Source organism: Urocitellus parryii, chromosome 5 (genome assembly GCF_045843805.1).
Source record: "Urocitellus parryii isolate mUroPar1 chromosome 5, mUroPar1.hap1, whole genome shotgun sequence".
Taxonomy (NCBI): domain Eukaryota; kingdom Metazoa; phylum Chordata; class Mammalia; order Rodentia; family Sciuridae; genus Urocitellus; species Urocitellus parryii.
The window spans coordinates 204,436,978-204,454,933 of NC_135535.1; the positions used below are offsets into that span (position 1 = coordinate 204,436,978).

Here is a 17,956-nt window from a genome sequence, read left to right on the forward strand (position 1 = left end):
CTGATGGTTCTTTTGGGTCAAGGCTGGGAGCCAAGTCTCTGGGACAGGGCAGGCCCACGTCCAGTCTTAGAAGACGCTGCTGCCCCTTTCCAGGGCTGTGCTGTTCCCCCGTCCTCATCAGCACTCACGTCGTTGGCGCTGCTGGACAGGAAGGGGCCTCGCTGTGGCTACCTCTGTCCTTTTCACCAGAAGGTCAACACCTAATACCAAGGTGACGTGAGCAGGTTTCTTAAGGGGTCTGAAGCCATGAAGCCTAGACTCGGTTTACCCTTCCACTTTTCCCCATTTTCCCTGAAAATGGGGGAGTAAAAGAAGGAAAGTCCTTCCTGGCCGGGGGGTGGGGGCTGGCAGGACCCCTACGTGTGTGTTCACCTGAAGTGTCCAGGGCTCTTCCAGGGTGAGGCCAGCGGTGCCAATGCTCAGACTGCAAGCAGCCCAGCCTGTCCTCCTGCCAGGGCCCACCTCTGCAGGTTCCCTCTTGGTTACAAAGCTCTGGGCTTCCTCCTGCTGAAGTGGGGGAGCTCCTGGGGCTAGGGCCAGTGTGGGGTTGAGGGTCCAGGAGAGCTCCGTCTTCTCCTCATAACACCCCTTCCTCGCCCACCCCCCATGGTAGCTGTGAGGGTCACACAGGAGCAGGAGCAGTGCCCGTTAGAAATCATCAACTTAATAAAAAAGAGAAAACAGGACCGAGAGCCTCTGAGAAAGGGGCAGACGTGACAGGCGCCTGGGTGACCGGGGGAGGCCGCGTCGTTCTTGGGTTGGGTCATGATCTCTTTATCTTTCTCCAGGAGTCCGCTCAGAGTTTGACCAGATTGACCAGTCCAACCCAAACTGCGTGGTGCTGGCAGACGCCGGGGAGAGCTTTTCTTACCAGAACATGAACAAGGCCTTCCAGACTCTCATGGAGCTGGAGAATCCCGTGCTCATATCCCTGGGAAAGGGGTGAGTCAGCCCCGGAGACAGTCGCTTCTGGCTCCCCTGGACGTGCCTGGTGGTTCTCTGAGAGGATCAAGAAGGAAGCAGGCGGGGTGTGGAGGGAGCGCAGGCGGGGTGTGGAGGGAGCGCAGGCGGGGTGTGGAGGGAGCACAGGCGGGGTGTGGAGGGAGCGCAGGCGGCCTGCTCCTCCCCCCCCCACCCCCGCCTTTCCTCCTCATTTCTTCCTTCCTCTTCTTCAGTGATTGTTTAGGAAACCAGAGTGCCCTGTCTTCTGGAGCTGGGTGATCAAGCATCTGTGTGGACTCCCAGCTAGGAGAGGCCAGGCTCAGGGTGGATGGAGACCCTGCAGAGATCTCAGAGGCCAAATGTTGACCCTCCCAAGTTTGGAGTAAAGAAGAAGGCTGTGCAGTGGGCAGGATATAGCCAAAGTGTGAAGACCTGTCCCCAGGGACACCTAAGTAGTGACCAATTGGCTTGAGGGCCTGGGGATAATCTGGTCTGGGCAGTCAGTGTCTGTGGTCCCAGAGCATCATCTCTGTAAAGCAGTAATTTTATGAGCAGCCCTTAGTCTGAGCCTCTGGCATGTGCCTGACCCTTTGTGTTAGTAATCTTTCTGTTGCTGTGACACATATCTGAGAGAAATCGATTTAAAAAGAAAAGGGGTTATTTTGATCCACAGTTTCAGAGGTTGCAGTCCATGGCCACTGGGTCACATTGCTTTCGGCCTGTGTGAGGCAGAGATCATGGCGGAAGCATGTGGCGGAGGAAACCTGTTCACCTCACAGAGAAGGAGGACAGGGTGGGGGTCCCAGTGTCCCCAAGCACACACCCCAGTGACCTAGGCCCCAGCTCCTAAAGATCCCACCATCCCCAACAGCTCATCAGCTGGGGACCAGTGCCCACTGCCTGGCCCACTAGGGGACACTTGAGAGCCACACCTCGGCGCCATCCCTTTCCTTACAGAAACAGCCCTGGTCATGTTCTCCACACCCTTGCCGACCGCCAGGATCGCACACAGACATTACAGAAGAATTAGAAAATGCAGAGCAGAAGGGAAGACAAGACGTCCTTCCCTCCACTGCCCCAGGATTCAGCCTGGTGTCCCTCACCCAGGGTCCTCACGGAGGGCCTCTTCACCCTGTGGTGTCCAGCCGGACCTTGTTTTGTCACCTCATTGTATGTTCACCAGGCCGTGTCTTGTGGGTGGCTTTGCACACAAAGAGGGGCTGTCTCTGTGACAGGGTCCCCGTTGTGTGGCTGTTGTCCCTGGTCCCTGCGGGGGCTGTTTCTCCGTGCGCCCGGGTCGTGTCCTCAGAGGGTCCCGGTGGGCCTCTCTGGGTCCTGATGCACGTTGCCCAGCTGCTTTTCAGAAGCCATGTAGGGTCATCTTGTCGCCAGAGAAACACCTAGAGGTTTAGGATCACGGCCTGTCACGGTCACAAGGACACATTGGGGCCCTCCCCCAACTGCTCAGGCAGATCTGCAGCCTTCTCTGAGGAGCCGTGTCCAGTGTGGTCCTGCTGTGACTGGTCTCATGGCATCTGCCTGCTGAACAGGGCCAGCTGCTTGAGAGGACGAGGAAGAGACCTCTGCTCAGCCGTTGGCCATCGCCAAGCGCTGGACTTACTCCATGTCGTTCAGTTCTGACCGCAGCCCTGGAGTTGTGGGCAGTGCACCATCGGGCAGGTGGGGGCACAGAGGCACACGGAGGTGACGTGAGCCCTGACCTGGTGGCTGCTGGTAGGGCCAGGAGTGCCCCTGGCCTGGTCAACCCCAGGGCCTGTGCCTCACACCCCTAGGCCGTGTTCTAGAGCAGATGTTGGATCCTTACAAGATCTCAAAGTGTTTGGGGCCTGTGGTTAAAAGTTGGAGATCTCAGGAGATTTTAGATTTCAGTCTGCTGGCTGATGCCTTCCTCTCAGGGGGGGGCAGTCCGCTGGGTGAGAGCCTTCACCTGATGGGATTCGGAGGGTGCCCTGCTTTACTCAGACTCTACCATGTAAATCCAGAAACACCTCCACAGAAACACCCAAGTCATGTTTGGTCAGCTGTGGTCGCCGTGACCCAGCCACGTCGACGTTCCCTTCTCACCCTCTGCAGTTTCCGGCATTGCTGGGAGGTCAGCCCAGCCCTGGCCTGCTTAGCTCACTGACCGGGGCTGGGCTGAGCCCTTGGGTGGTTTTTTTTCCCCCTTAGTGGTAGTTGGACACAACACCTTTATTTTGTTTCTTTATTTGTATGTGGTGCTGAGGATCAAACCCAGGGCCTCACACATGCCAGGCGAGCGCTCGACTGCTGAGCCCCAGCCCCAGCCTGGGTGGGTTTTTTAAGTGGTGCGTCGCAGTCATCTGTAATCAGGAGGTTCATCGTGACATATCTGTGCGTGCACAACACGTCATTTTTCTGTTTCCTGCCTTCACACCCCTGGGGGTTTGGTCAGCAGCCCTGTGCTAGACCACCGCATCATTCAGAAGCGCTTCAAGGCTCATTTATGTTAAATTTTCTTCTTTAAAATTGTCTCATAATTGTTAAATTAATTGTTCCAGATTATGAGGAGTAGTCAAAATCGGTCGGTATGTTGTTGGGAAAAAAACCGACTCTCGGCTCTGGGGTTTCTGATATGCAACAGCCTGGGCAGCGGGAGGGTTTGGCAAGAGGTGGGTGGGCTCCAGCCGGTGGGCCCTGACTTGGGCATGGAGGGGTTAGGCCAGGGAAGGAGACCCATGGCTTTTAGGTGAGGTCGGCCGCTCTGGGCCCAAGACCCAGGACAGGCTGTTGTCAAGGTGCTGCCACGGGCAGGGGTGGCCGCTGATGAGGCGTGTGCTGTGGAGGAGGCAGGGGCGGCGGAGGCCAGGCGGGGCAGGGTGTCCTCCTCCTGGAATGGAGTGATTTACATTTGGCATCTGTTTGGACCCAGAGTGGGAATTGGCTTTGTAATTTCTTCTGTCATGCCGCCTTCAGAAAATTAAGCTGTTTACGCCACAGACTATGGAAGGTTAATGGCTCTTCTGGGAAAGGTCAAGTGGTCATTTTGAAGGGAGCTGTGCTGAATAATCGGAAACGGCAGGAGAATAAAGCATAAAATCGGATCTGACTGCTGCTCCCACTGGTCCCCCTGTCCTGGCGCCAGCTTCCCCTGGGTACAGCACACGGGCCTGTGCAGGGCCACTGTGGCCCTTTGGGTCAGAAACAAAAGAGAATGAACGCAGTCTCTAGGGTGTGGAAATAAATTAAATACTCGTATTTACTGCTCCTCCAAAAAATTTTATCCAACAGTTGGCTCAAGATGGCTTTTTTATTTTCCTGAATGAATAAGAAATACAGAAAAATTCTTGGCCTATAAAACCAGCCCAGATTTGGTTAAAAAGGAAGGAAGTATTAAAGGCTCTGATTTTGGTTTCTAGGAGTCAGTGGTTTTTGAACTCCAGAACCCGCCTGGGGAGCACTGGGTGTTGATGGTGTGTCTCTAGGCAACCCGAGTCCTGTGGGAGAGCAGAGACGGGTTTGGGCCCTGAAGTGAGCCTGCTCACCTTCCCTCTGGTTTTCTGCACACATGCTTGTTTAACGTCCCCAAATCTGGAGGGCAGGGAAGAGAAGGGACACTGATGTGGTGGGTGGCAGGACACAGTCACAGCTCTGATGTCAGATCCCGCTCTCGGCTCTGGGGTTTCTGTGCGTCCTTCAGGGCAGCAGGATGAGCTGCCTTCACCCCTCTTCATGGCTATATGGCTTTGCTCGGTCCTCCATGGACCTGGGACCAGGTGCCTCCAGGCTCAGGTCTGACATGGGCGGCCAGGTCAGGTCAAGGACCAGGGCTCAGCCCAGCCACTGGCCTCATGGCACCTGTCTTAAGAAAGGAGCTTTCCTGCGGGCCAAGCTGACTTGGCCTCCCGATGGCTCCCAAGAGCATCTGGTGCCTGTGGCGCCCGGCCCCTGGCCGGACCTCTGCTGATGGAGATGCAGCGGGCTGCTGGGGAACTAATGGCACTTTCTTCTTCAACAGTACTTGGGGTTAATTATTAGCAATTACGGGTTCGCCACATGCTCCATGTGCTGCTGTCGCTTCCCAGAAGACAGGGCACTTGTCTTCCTCTGTGTCAGCACCTGGATCCAGCTGCTCCTGGAGTCCCCAGTTAATCATTGCAATGGGTCCCAAGGCTGGTGGCAGAGCTACCCAGACTGAAGGCCTGATCTCAGCGGGCACCTCCAGGGCTGCTGGCCCCTGGGCTCCGTTGTCCAGGCCCCCACGAGTCGGCTCTGCTCACCTCCTCCCTTCTGCTCTCTTGTAGGCGCTACTACAAGGAAACCTCGGGCCTGATGCTGGACGTCGGAGCCTACATGAAGGCGCTCGAGGTGCCCACTGGCTCTGCCCCAGCCCTCTTCAGGGACGTCTGACGTCCTCCAGACCTTCCTAGAGAAGAGGCCAGGCTTGATGCAGAAGTGGCCTTTCCTGTTTCCAAGTCCCCCTCCTGTGTGGGGCCTCCAGCTGTGCACTCCCCGTCCTCTGGGGCTGTCCTGGTCCCCACTCTGTCCTCCCTGTCCCCTCTTCTAGCCCCTCCCTGCCTGCTCTCCCAGCATGCTCTCTGCTGCACTCCTCTCTTGCTCATGGCTTTGTGTCTGTGCTGACCACTGGCCTCCTTCCTGACCGTGGTCAGCAGCCGCACCTCAGATGTGATGGAACTGACCTCCTTCCTGTACTCCCCTCCAGTTGACAAGGCCATCTGTGGCCCTCAAGTCCCTCTGACCCACATCCCCTGAGCTGCCCTCACCCTGGCTGCTGCCCCAGGTCAACTTTGGGGCTGCAGTGCTCCTGCCTTCCCACACTGAGTGGGTGGAAGTGGGCCTCTCAGGAGGCCTGTGGTGGAGCTGGAGGTGCGCACAGGAGGAAGCCAGGAAGGCCCTCCGTGGCAGCCAAGTGAGCAGATGCCAGCCCTGGTCTCCTGGCCTGGGCGAGGCTGTGGCTTTGCCACATGCCTCATGCTGCCGCAGGCCTTTCAGTGGGTGGCAGGGACGACCCTGGGTGTCCTGACCACAAGGGTCACGGCTCTCTTGCCTGTAACCTGTGACTCTCAGGTCCACGGTGTCCTGCCTTGTCAAGGCTCCTGACCGCTAGGGACACATTGGCACGTCTTTTCCTGGGCATGCACCTGTTCTTGACCCATACCCATGCTGTGTCTCTCTCCTTTCCCAGTACGCCTGTGGGATTGAAGCCGAAGTGGTGGGCAAACCTTCTCCCAAGTTCTTCAAGTCGGCCCTGCAAGCGATGGGAGTGGAAGCCCACCAGGTAGGAACGGCAGGATTTCTTTTATTTTATTGTGAGAAATTTTAAACACATTCAAAAGTAGAGAGAAGATGATGCCACCTCCCATTGTCCATCAACACAAGCAACTTCAAACACACATGCAAGTAGGGGGCAGTGACCCCCGCGTGTCCACCCACCAGGTTCACTGTGATCTGCTTGATCTCTTCTTTCTCTTAAAAGACTTTTTTTCCCGTCGGTTTTTAAGGTGAGTGAGGTACTGACAGACGCTACAGCGTGAAGAGTCTTAGAACAGCCTGGTGGGTGCAGGGGGCCAGGCAGGGAGGGACAGAGCTGTTGTGTGATCCCACTTACAGGAGCTGTCCAGCCCGGGCACATCCAGAGGCACAGAAACAAGTGTCTATGAGTCTGGGGCCTGGGGCTTTTTGGTGCAGGGTCTCCTTTGGGGCCATGAAGTGCTCTGGAACATGGGGATGGCCATACAACCTTGTGAACACGCTTAGTGTCGGCAGCCTGAACGCTGATGTCATTATGGTGACAAGTTTTATTTAACTTGTATTGTACCTAAATAAATTTTTTAAAATTACCTTTAAAATCAACAATAGCTCCTTATTATTGGACGATGAGTCCACGTCTCAACGTCCCCAGCTGTCCAAAAGGGTTCTTTCCCAGTTGATCTGCTGGACTCCAACCCAGCTGGGTCTGCACCTTGCACAGTAGGGTTGGGCGTCCTGACTCTCTTGTTAACGTTCATGTGGAGCATTTCAAGTATCTGCACAGTTCAAGGGCAGCACAGGAACCTCAAGGCACATCATGGAGCTGCAGTAATTATCAACTAATAACTATTTTAAAAATTATTTGAACTTTTCACTCTGAAGAAATTTCACACAGAGTACAAGTTGCCACTGTGATGGGGTGGACTTCACGTGCCGTCCACTGGCTCCCCAGTGTGGGCGCTTACACCGTGACTGTGGAACAGGGATAGACCAGGAAACTGGCGTGGGTACAGGACCATCGACCAATTTGGAGACCTCCGTCAGGTGTCCCCAGCCAGTGCCACTGTTTTTTTTGTTGTTGTTGTTGTTGTTGGAGACATGTTGCACTTAGCAGTCCTGTCCCCTGGTGTCATTTATTCTAGGACAATCCCTGGTTGTCCTTTGTCTTTCGTGGCTGTGGGGTTTTTGAAGCATGCCGGCTAGCCATTCTGTAGAGTCCCCTGCATTTGGTTCTCCCGTTGTTTCCTCACATTTTCATTTTAGTCACACATCTTGGGCCAGAATCGCACAGAACCTGTTATGGCGATGATAACTCTGCTAGGTGGTCACAGAGGTATCCGCAAGGCTCTGTGCTGTGAAGTTATGTTTGTTCCTTTTAATGAGCATTCTGTGGGAAAGTGCTTGGTTCCTCTTCCGAATCACGCTTTCCCTCCCTGCTGTACCATGCACTGCTTATGTCTATGAGGGAGGGCATCGGGGATTGAACACAGGGCCTTGCACATGCTAGACAGGCACTGTACCACTGAGCCACATCCCCAGCCTTTGGTTTTTGAGATAGGCTCTCCCTAAGTTGCCCAGGCTGGCCTCAGACTTGCGATCCTCCTGCATCAGCCTCCTAAGTAGCTAAGAGGTGTGTGCCACTGCGCCTGACCCATGGGTAATTCTTACCTGAATGGTGTTTCCCAAATGGCACTTTTTATGAACTGGAATTCACCACAAGCGATAGCTTCCCCTTTTCTTCCTGTTGTTTGTACCAACATGGACCCAGGGACCCAACGTGGACCCCACAATGTTTTATTGCATGAGTTACGCTTTGTTGCTACTGTTATTTACTTTATTGTTCAGATTGTCCCATGCTTGTCTGTTGGGACCTCTTCCAAGTCTACTAGCCGCTTGTTTAATCTATTTGCCCACCAATCCTCTCCTCTTAAGTTATTTTGAATCAAAACCTAGAAATCGCAGCATTACCTCTGAAGCTAGGGATTCTTTATAAAAGCATAGACAATTCCATTATCATATCTAAAAACAATTAACAACAATTCCTTAATCTCATCAAAGATCATATTCCTCTGTTTGTCTTTAAATGTTTTATGTTGTTCACGATTTGTTTGAATCAGGATGCAAAGTCCTTCCATTGCGATTGGTTGATGCTGTTTTTAAATGTCTTCATCTATCCTTCCTCTTCCTCCCCCATTCTTAGTTTTCTTTCAACTTTTGAAGGAAACCTGGGCTGTCCACCCTGTGGTTTCCCAGGGTCTGGCCTGGATCGGGTGGTGCTCCTGCCCCCTGCTCCTGCCCCCTGCTCCTGCACCGCTGTGTTCGGTGGGTTCAGCACCTTGCCTGGGTCGGGCTCAGACCTAGTGCAACCTCCTCTCTAGCTGCAGGCTCTGGACGTCCAGCCCTGTGCTTACCTGGTGTCAGCAGCTGTGAGTGACCAGGGCCAGCTCCACCTGGTCATGAAGGGTCACTAGAAGGTTTTGCATCCTGGGGTGGCCCTTCTTCAGTTCTTCTCTGGGATCCTTCTCTGCAGGAGAATTCCAGTCTATTGCTGGTTAGCCTGAGGTTCCTGTTGGAAATGCCAGATTCCTTTATTTATTTGTTTTTAAAATAATGAGTTCTCTAGCATCCTCCCAAGGTCAGGTGAGATTTTAAAATACGCATGTCGTTACAGACAAATGGTCTAAATGCATTTGATGTGTGTCAGTCTGTTCCAGATGTCATCCTGTCCAGCTGCCTGGTGTCACCCTATTGATGGCCTAGTTGTCACGCTATTGATGTGCCCATTATTTCATCTGTGACCAGGGGGAACCTCCTTGGGTTGCCACCCAGGTCCTTCTGATCTGACTCCAATGGTGCCTGAGAGGCTCTTCCCTGCCAGTCATGGCAGAGTGTCCCAGACCTGCCTTGTGCCTTTCCTGCCTGAGGCCTGGATCACCGTCCTCCTAAGGAGCCCTGCTCACCGTTAGTGGGAAGCGTATCTAGAAACCGTGGCAAGGATGTCAGTAGTTCCCGTTGCTTCTGGGTTGAGCATCATTTCAAGTGAAGCTCTCAAAAATTTTCATGATTAAACACAAAATGCACCCTGAAATTTCCTACTAAGACTTCCGGTGCAGGTCCGAGCCGTGGTCTGTGCTTCCTCTCCCCTCCCATCTGCTTTTCCCTCGGCCAGGTCAGGACTCCTCGCTCTCCAGAACAGCGACCTGTGGTTCACACAGGTCCCTGAGTCCCAGGGCATGCCGCGGAAGGGAAGCCGGATGCCCCCAGTGCTTACTCCGTGGTGCTGGCAGGGTATAGGGTAGCTCCATGCGTCCCTGTGATGTCCCTGGTGAGGTGGCCGCTGATCTCTGAATGTGATGAGATGGCGGCTGGTGCTGGTGACAGTCTCTTCTTGACAGTTCTTTCTCTTTTCAGCACATTCCCTCTGGAGATTGATGAGCAAAATAGTGTATTAAGGCTGCAGGGAACATCTGTTCTGGAGAGAGGTCCCCCAGGTGGATCCTTTTTTGAATTCAGTTTACTTTTAATTTTTAAGGAATTGGTTTTGCAGCATTTGAATTTGTTTCCTAGTTATGTAAAATATTTATGTAGTTCCAAAATCAAATCCACCGAACCAGCCACGTTCAAGGCGGTCAGACTCGTGAGCTCCTGATTCTGTTCTGTTCCTACGTGTCTCTCACGGGGAGCCGACTTTACATGGCTTATCTTTTTTTAAAATATAAGCAACTGTGTTAATGTTCGTCTCACTCATCAGGTGAATTTAAGAGAGAATAAATTCTTAAGGTACTTTCTTATACAGTGGAAGAACAGCCATTGTGACAATCTGAGTTTAAAAGCAGCATTTAGGAGCTGGGAGTGTGGCTCAGGGTGGAGGGCGTGCTAGCATGCCCAGGGCCCTGGGTTCAAGTCTTACCACCAAACCCGGCCCTCCCCGCAAACCCCAGCATTGCCCAAACAGCAGCCACAGCAGTGAAACCTGTCACTGCCTAGAAATGCGAACAGCAGCAACCGAATGTGCGGACGGGGCTGTGGGGTGTATCTGCAAGGCTTCATCTTGGATGACCTCCCCCTTTTCTTCTTTAAGGCATTTATTAAGCTTTTTCTGCCAGGGATGAGAAGCTGCCCTCCCACCGGTCCCCCTGCACACCCTGGGGAAGACTGGGGCGCTCTGGGGTCTGGAGGCTGGGGCCTCCGGATTCCTGCCAGGTCAGGGCGGCTGCTGCCTTCCGCTGCCTGGTCCTTCTGGAGCACCTGTGGCCCTGGGCAGCTGGGGAGTTGTTTTCTCTGGTGACTCCAGACACATGTGGCAAAGCTGAACCTGTTTACCTCCCACGTTCTAAGTCCCTCTTCCGCCCTCAGGTGACGTGGCTGTCCCCCTCCCCGGAGAGTGAGCTTGCACATTCTTAGGGTCGAGCTCTGCTGACCTTCTTCTGGCTGAGGTTACTTGAGTGTCAGGATGTGTCCACATTGTAAAGCAGCATTTCAAAATAAGGCCATTTCAGATAGCTTCTGCGGAGGCGATAATTCTCTGTTCCTCTTCCTTATTTTTAATGAAAAATGGCTACGAGGAGCTGCTGGCTGCCCAGTGCCAGGCCGCGGCAGACCCTGAATTCTTGAAGCTGTCTAATCAATGAAGTCATCACCGCCATTCGCCCCCTTGGCAGCACCTCTCCCCGGCTGGCTTGCTGCTGGCTGCAGAGCTCTCGCCTGCGCGGAATGGACGGAGCTCCCAGACCCAGCTCCCATTCCAGCCTTTCCCCAGCAGCCCCTAGTGAAGGCTGGTCGCTCTAATAGACGGCGGTTCAAACCCCTTAGAGGGAGTGAGGCCCCTTTTGGATCCGGAATCGGGCAAAGGAAAACATGGAATGCTTCATTCTAGAAATGCCTGGTTCTCCTGGCTGACGCTTCTGTGCTGTGGTATTTGTGGAGCTTCATACTGACGCCCGCAGGACAGGTCAGTGTGGGCAGTTTGTTCTCCACAAGCCTCCGCCTGTGGGTTGTGAGTTGTGCAACTTAACGGAAGTCGGGCCGTTCAGACCAGGCGGGTGGTGGGGAGGAGCCTGTGTGTGGCAGCCGGCCCGAGGGTCCATGTCACAGGCCAGGAGCCTGAGCCCAGGGAGGAAGCACCTTGACACCAGCCCTGTCACCTGCCCGTGGAGGGACATGGGGCTGCTTCCTGCCCACTTGCACTTCACCCTGAGGGACAGCTTTGTGTTTGCCTCCATGTGCACACTTCTGATGCTTTTCCGGGCTCTGGGGCTGTGGAGTGGAGCCATGGTCCCCACGTTGCTTCTCTTCAGGAGGGTGTGTCAGTTCACCCTCCAGGACACGTGTGCCAGACTTGCCTGTGTCCTTGTTTCTTCTTGAAAAACAGTGATCCTTGAGTTTTCTGATTTGTCTACCTGTCCGTCCTTCCTTTCCTCCTCCTCCTCTTTCTTTTTGGCTGTGCTGGAGATGTGACCCAGCTCCACATGCCAGCCGGTGCTCTGCCCCTGAGCCACACTCCCAGCCCTGGCCCTTCAGCTTCGCTCCTTATGAATGTGCCAGACCCTGGTGGACGTGGCTTAGGGATGTGCCACCCGAGCTTGCTGAGGGTCCTGGAGGCTGAAGGTGTAGATGTCACTTGGGCCTCTCCACGTGGGGTGTGTGCTCCTCAGTGCTGCAATGCAGGGACAACCACTGCTTTGTCCCCACCCAGCCCTGCTGCTCCCTGCCCTGTGACAGGGAGACAGGCTCAACCCAGCAGAGTCCTGATGTAGCTAAAAATGTCATGGAACAAAGGCTTTCTGGGGACACTCTCTGCCCTGGAAGTCCGTCCTCCACAATGCTGCCCCTGTTCTTCTCCTGGCATCTGTGGTGGCCAAGGAGTGCCTGCAGGCAGGTGACACTGGAGGAGGAGGAAGGAGCCCACCGCCACGAGGCCTGGGGCACTTCCTGCAGCTCTCTGGGTTCCAGGATCTGAGTCTGGCCTCTCAGTTGTGTCTCCGTCTCGGCGCTGCCAGCTCATCGGACAGGAAGTGAGATCCAGGCCCGACAGGTAGAGGTTTTTATTTCCCTCGACAGTGCACCTCTTGACCTCCATCTTCTTGCCAATGATTTTTTAAGTCCTAAATGATTTGGGAATAATTGCTCCTCCTGGCGTGATTATCGCCCTTCACCGATAGTAAATCTCTGAAGTCCCCAGGGTCCCGAACGCATTTTGGTTTCCAGAGCCCACAAGCTGGCCCAGACAGGCATCGCTGCTCCGGGCAGCCACGCACCCCTGGTTTCCCGCTCCCCGCACCCCCACGGGCTGCCTCCCGGGGCTCTGCTGCCTGTGAGCGTCCGGGTGTCAGGCCACACCACAAAGGCTGCTCCCTGAGGGACAGCTCTTCCTCCAAGGGCCAGGTCTTTCTGGTTCCGTCTCCACGGGCTGCACCAGCACATGTCCAGCCCAGGAGACCCTGAGGGTGCCCCTTCTGAGAGGGAAGAGTTTCTGCTGCCAGTTGTGGGTGTGCAAGTGTGTGTGTGGGTGTACCCCTGCCGCACACCAAACCTGATTGTCCAGAGGTGTGGAAATTGCCAGGCGTGACGTGTGGTATTGGGAAGACCATCCTGTTTTTAAGGAGCCACCAGGATCATGGTCCCTGGGCCCCAGTTGGAGCGCTGTGGGTGTTCACAGGCCCAGCTGACGGCTTCCGACGCACCCCGAAAGGTGAAGCAGAGTCTGACGTGGCGGCCTCGCGGGCCAGCTGCCTGGCAGCCCTGGCTTTGGGAGCTCTGGAGTCATCCCCTGTGGGTGGTGGGCTCCTCTGTGCTGTCCCCCTCAGGGAAGCAGTGCCACCGGCTGGTTCTCCTCGGGGATTTGATGATTTCCAAGTAGTTCTGGGGAAGTTTGACAAACAAAAAATTCCACTCATTTGCGCTTGGCCATTCTCCCCTGCCCAGTCCTCCCAGCTTTTACCTTATCAGGTACTTGTCCCTGGCACTAATATTAATCCAGTGTTTCTTTAAACTGACTCATTTTTTAACTAAACAATTGTATTTTAAAAGGAACTTTTTACCATTACTATAAATGGAAGAACAGAATCTCCAGGTTACCATGATGAATCAATCTAAAAATGAATATCGCAGGATTGCATTGAGTGTGTGGCCTTGTTCTGTCAAGATCCAGTCGTCTACTAGTACGTGGAACACACTTTGGGAAACGTGGGCGGAGGTGGAGGAAAGACCAGTGAAAACCAGTGGGAAGCACTGGTGTGAACTATACCTCCGTGTCAGTGGGCCGTGGCCACCGGGGGTCGGCAGGACTCAGCGCTGTGTCCTGGGTCCTGGGTTTCTCCCGGTCCCGCATCTCCTGTGGCCTCTCTGACGGGGCCCTCTGGCCTCTGCTTGACTGCACTCGGGTGAAGAGCCCAGGCTGATTCTTGAAAAAGCTTCGCCTTTTTCTAAATACCCCCACCCCAGCCGGGGACCGGTGGCACCAGCTCTTCTTTGTCCTTTGCACAGCCCACAGGATTCCTCCAGTTGTTTCCAAGGACAGTGGCTCCAGGCTTATCAGCTGTGCTTCTGGAGTTCACTGCGAGGCCCGCCCTGGTGACCGGTGGGTGGGTGGGCAGTTAGTGCAGCTGCGCTGTCCCCTTGGGAATGCTCCCACCCTCGACACCCCACAACCTGGTCGACCCCTCTTTCTCTTCACATCAAAACTCAGCGCCTCACCTTCTCCAGGAGCTTCTCCAGCGTGCCTGCCTGCCCAGGCTTCCCAGCCTCCTGTGCTTCATCACAGGCCGGATCCTGTGCTGACGGGATTATTTGATTAAAGTCGGCTTCAGCTCCACCAGGGCAGGGACCATGTCTGTCTGACTCACACCGTCCCCACTGCCTGGCCAGCAACCTTGGCCCACACAGGGCTCCACTCCAAGGTCCCCAGTACCTGGAGCGAAGGGTTCCTCTGTGAAGCACGTGGACTGTCTCCAGCATGATTAGATCAGCAGTTTCCTCAACGAAACATCCCCTTCTACTTACTTTTAACATGCTGGGTGACATACTGAGTCCAGGCACCATGGGAGATGCTGAACTTCCTCACCAGTTAACTTTAAACACCACCAGTTACCCATCTTCCACAGATTGAAGTGAGGCCTGGCCCCAGGTCTTGGAGCTAGCACACAGCAACAGGGCAGGGCCCTAGCCTCGCTGCGCTAACTAGTCTAAGACTTGTCCTCTGTCCATTCTGCTAGTCGCATAGTGCCTGCCCCTTTCCCATGGTCCTCCCGCCCCCAGGAGCAAATTCCATCTGGACCCCGGTCCTCGAGGCTGAGCCCAGGGGATGGGCCCTCCGTGGGCAAGACCCGTGGCTGATGACCGCTTCGTGGTCATCATTTTGCTTCGTTCTGGTTTGGGTCTGTTTGTGTATTCACCATTAGCTGCACCCAGCATCTGAACCCAGAGGGGAATCCTGTGGCCCAAGTGTGAGTTTCAAAGCCTCTGTCCCCATCAGCCTCAGGATAATCAGCTGTCACTGGGATCGGGTGCCTCTGCCTGGCCCCTGTCCAGGGTCCTCCGGGATTGTCTTGAGAGCAGAGCTGCAACTTGCTGAAGTGGAAGGTGTCAGCAGAGTGTCTCTGGCAGATCTGAAGGTATTCTGAAGCTTTCAGTCAGATCCTTTTGAGGGAGTGAGAGAGACTGCTCTTTTCCTTCATCACGACGTGTATTTATGTGGAGAGGTGTGAAGGCATTTAATCATAATATTAATAATACGGGTATTAACAGCAGAAAGCCCCTGAGAGACTGAAGTTGGGCAACACTGACGTGGACTGTTCTAATCCTCCTCTTTCCATTGGTGACCAGTGAGAGGTCCCGGTTGTGTCTCTCAGTGTCTCCAGAAACTGGCAGCCATACCTTGATTCAGGGCACGATCCACTCAATAAACATTTGTTAGTCACCAAGTAAGTGCCAGATGTCACCCAGAGCCCCTGCCCTCACTGGGCTCATTCCTGCCTGGAGGAGGGAGGCAAGTGGGGTCCATAGGATGCAGTACCGGGCTGGCAACACTAGGGGGACACACAGAGTACCCTGGGAGGGCCACATAGCCCACCGGGAGTTGAGGACAGATGGTGTCACCCCAGTGGAGTCCTGAAATCTTGGAGGAATTAGCAGCCTACCTGTGCCCTGAGTTACCATCTCTGTCCCTTTGTGTAGATCTGCACTTCCATCTTTTATCATTTTTCTTTTGCCCAAAGGACTTCCTTTTAATTTTCTTGTAGGATGGATTTGTTGTCTGAAATATCTTCATTTCACCTTTGTTTTTGAAAGATATTTTTGCTGGGCATAGAATTCTGGATGTGTTGAAGATGATGCTTCTTACTTGCAGCATTTCCAACATAATCTGATGCCTCATCTTTGTGTCTTCATATATGGCGTGTCTTTTTCTCTCCTTTGGCTGTTTTAAGATTTTTCTCCTTTTTATCAGTTTTGATAAAGTTTTCTTTGTTTCTTGTGCTTGATGCTCATTAGAAACTTGGATCTGTGGACTTTGAATTTTTGTTGAGTTTACAAATCTTTCTGCCGTTATTTCTTCAAAAATTTTATGTCTTCTATCTCATCTTCAATTACACTGATCTTTTTCTCTGCAGTGTCTAATCTGACAGCTCACCTAATGTGTTTTAAACCCTGACATTGTGACTTTCATCTCTAGCAGCTTGATTTGGATCTTTTTCTATTTTTTATTTCTCTGTTTAACTTTTGGAAGACATGGAATCCAGTTACAAGATCTGATTTATGCTCTTATCTGCTAATTCTCACTGTGTCATTTCAGGGTCCGTTTTCCCCTTGGTGCTGGGACCACCCAAGGCTGGGTGCATGTTGGCAAGCTCTCTCATTGAGCCACCCCTGAGCCCCACAGGGCCAGTTGTGACGGATGGGTCTTCCTCCTCATTATGTGTGTGATATTTTCTTTTGTTGCATGTTCGATAATTTTTTATTAGATGCCAGGCATTGTGAATTTTACCTTTTGGGGTATCACATATTTTTGTATGAACATAAATATTTTTGAGCTTTTGTTCTGGGATGCAGTTAAATTACCTGGAAATATTTTGATCCTTCCAAATCTTGCTTTTAAGATTTTAGAGGCAGTGGCAGAACAGGGCTTAGTCTAGGACTGATTATTCCTCGCCACTGAAGCAGGGCATTTCTGAGAACACTACCCAGAGCCCTGTGAATCATGAGATTTTCCAGCCTGGCTGGTGAGAATAGGTTCAACCCTGTGTGAGGTCCGGGCACTGTTTGCCCTTGGTGTGGTTCTCCCAGGCCTCAGGGAGTTATCACACTGCTGGGCACTAGTCTACCACCGAACACCCAGGGACACGTCTGTACACCTCCACAGTCTGCAGTGCTGCCTCCTCCCATCTGACACTGTCCCCTGGACTTGTGCTGCTTCAGTTTCCCCAGGATCTTACACAGAAGCTCTGTGTCCTCAGTCCGGGAGCGAGGATGTCTGTCTGTCTGTTGGGCTCCCCCTGAGTTTTCTTCTGCCTTAGTCAGATCAGACTAATGACTAGCAAAAAAAAAAAAAAAACAGACTGGAGCCTAAACAACAGAAGTCTACTGCTGCACAGTCCTGGGGGCTGGAAGTCTTAGATCAGGGCGTCGGCAAATTCTGCTTCTGGTGAGGGTGCGCTTCCTGGCTTTTTTGTGGGGGCTCTTTGTTAGTTTTAACTAAAACCATAATATCTGATGCTGGATACTTACTTACTTTATTTATTGGTGCTGGGGATTGAACCCAGGGCCTTGTGCATGGGAAACAAGCACTCTACCAACTGAGCTACATCCCCAGCTTTAGTTTAAAAAGTTTTAAAAGTTTATTGTGCTTACAATTTTTGGAAGCTCCAAGTCCAGCGTTGGGCAGCCTCATCTGCTCAGCCTCCGGTGCCCATCCCCCCAGCCCAGCTGATCACAGCACAGTGGAGAAGGGAAGGAAACGCTGCCTGTAGAAGGGTCCAGGCGCGAGGGTGGCTTTGCTTTGTGCTAATGGCGCTCTCCAACAGGCGCACTTGTGAGGCCAGCATCAGTCACCCCCATGACCCAAACGTCTCCCACGGGGCCCACCTCCTAACGTTCCCTCCCCGCAGCCACCACACTGGGGACTGAGCACCCAGCACGTGAGCCTGAGGGAGGCACCCTCAAGCCCTGTTCAGACCCTAGCGGCCGCCGTCCTACTGTGTCCCCACATGGCCTCTCGTCTGTGTGTGGAGAGAGCTGTGGTGTCTTCAATGAGGACTCCAGTCCTCTTGGATCAGAGCCCCACCCTGTGACCTCATGGAACTGTCACTGCCTCTCTGGAGGCCCTGTCCCCAAATACAATCACACTGGGGGTTAGGGCTTTGGGTTCCATCGCACCCTCCCTGCACCCACAGTCTGGAAGTGCTGAGGGCAGAAAGCCGTGCCAATCGCCGGACTGGCCCCATCTGCTCCCTGGTTTCAGAAGTCACTGTCCGTCCTTGCATATTGTCCATTGTCCTGGAAGATGCTGGTTCATGGGGTGCCTGGTTCTGCGCTGGTTTCAGGTGGGGGATTCTGTCCTGAGGCTGCTTCTGAAAGGAAATGGTCTCCAGGGGCTGAGCACGTGGCTCAGTGGTAGAGCGCTTGCCTAGCACGTGCAAGGGCCTGGGTTCCATCCCAGGGCTGCAAAACAACAACAACAACAAGTATCAGGCCTCGAATGACCCTCTGTGTGTTTTCCTGCGTATCACTTTGTCCTTTGCACTTCATTATTGAAAGCAAAACTTTTAAA

At 53.5% G+C, this 17,956-nt stretch overlaps 1 protein-coding gene across 1 annotated transcript in view; it reads left to right on the forward strand.

Annotated features, from left to right (window-relative positions):
- Positions 1-17,956, forward strand: part of Lhpp (phospholysine phosphohistidine inorganic pyrophosphate phosphatase) — a 109,280-nt gene that overhangs the window by 17,244 nt on the left and 74,080 nt on the right. Inside the window, exons 3-5 of the mRNA XM_026384181.2 lie at positions 789-942; positions 5,226-5,289; positions 6,128-6,220. Of these exons, the coding sequence (XP_026239966.2) occupies positions 789-942; positions 5,226-5,289; positions 6,128-6,220 (311 nt within the window). The remainder of the gene's footprint in view (positions 1-788; positions 943-5,225; positions 5,290-6,127; positions 6,221-17,956) is intronic.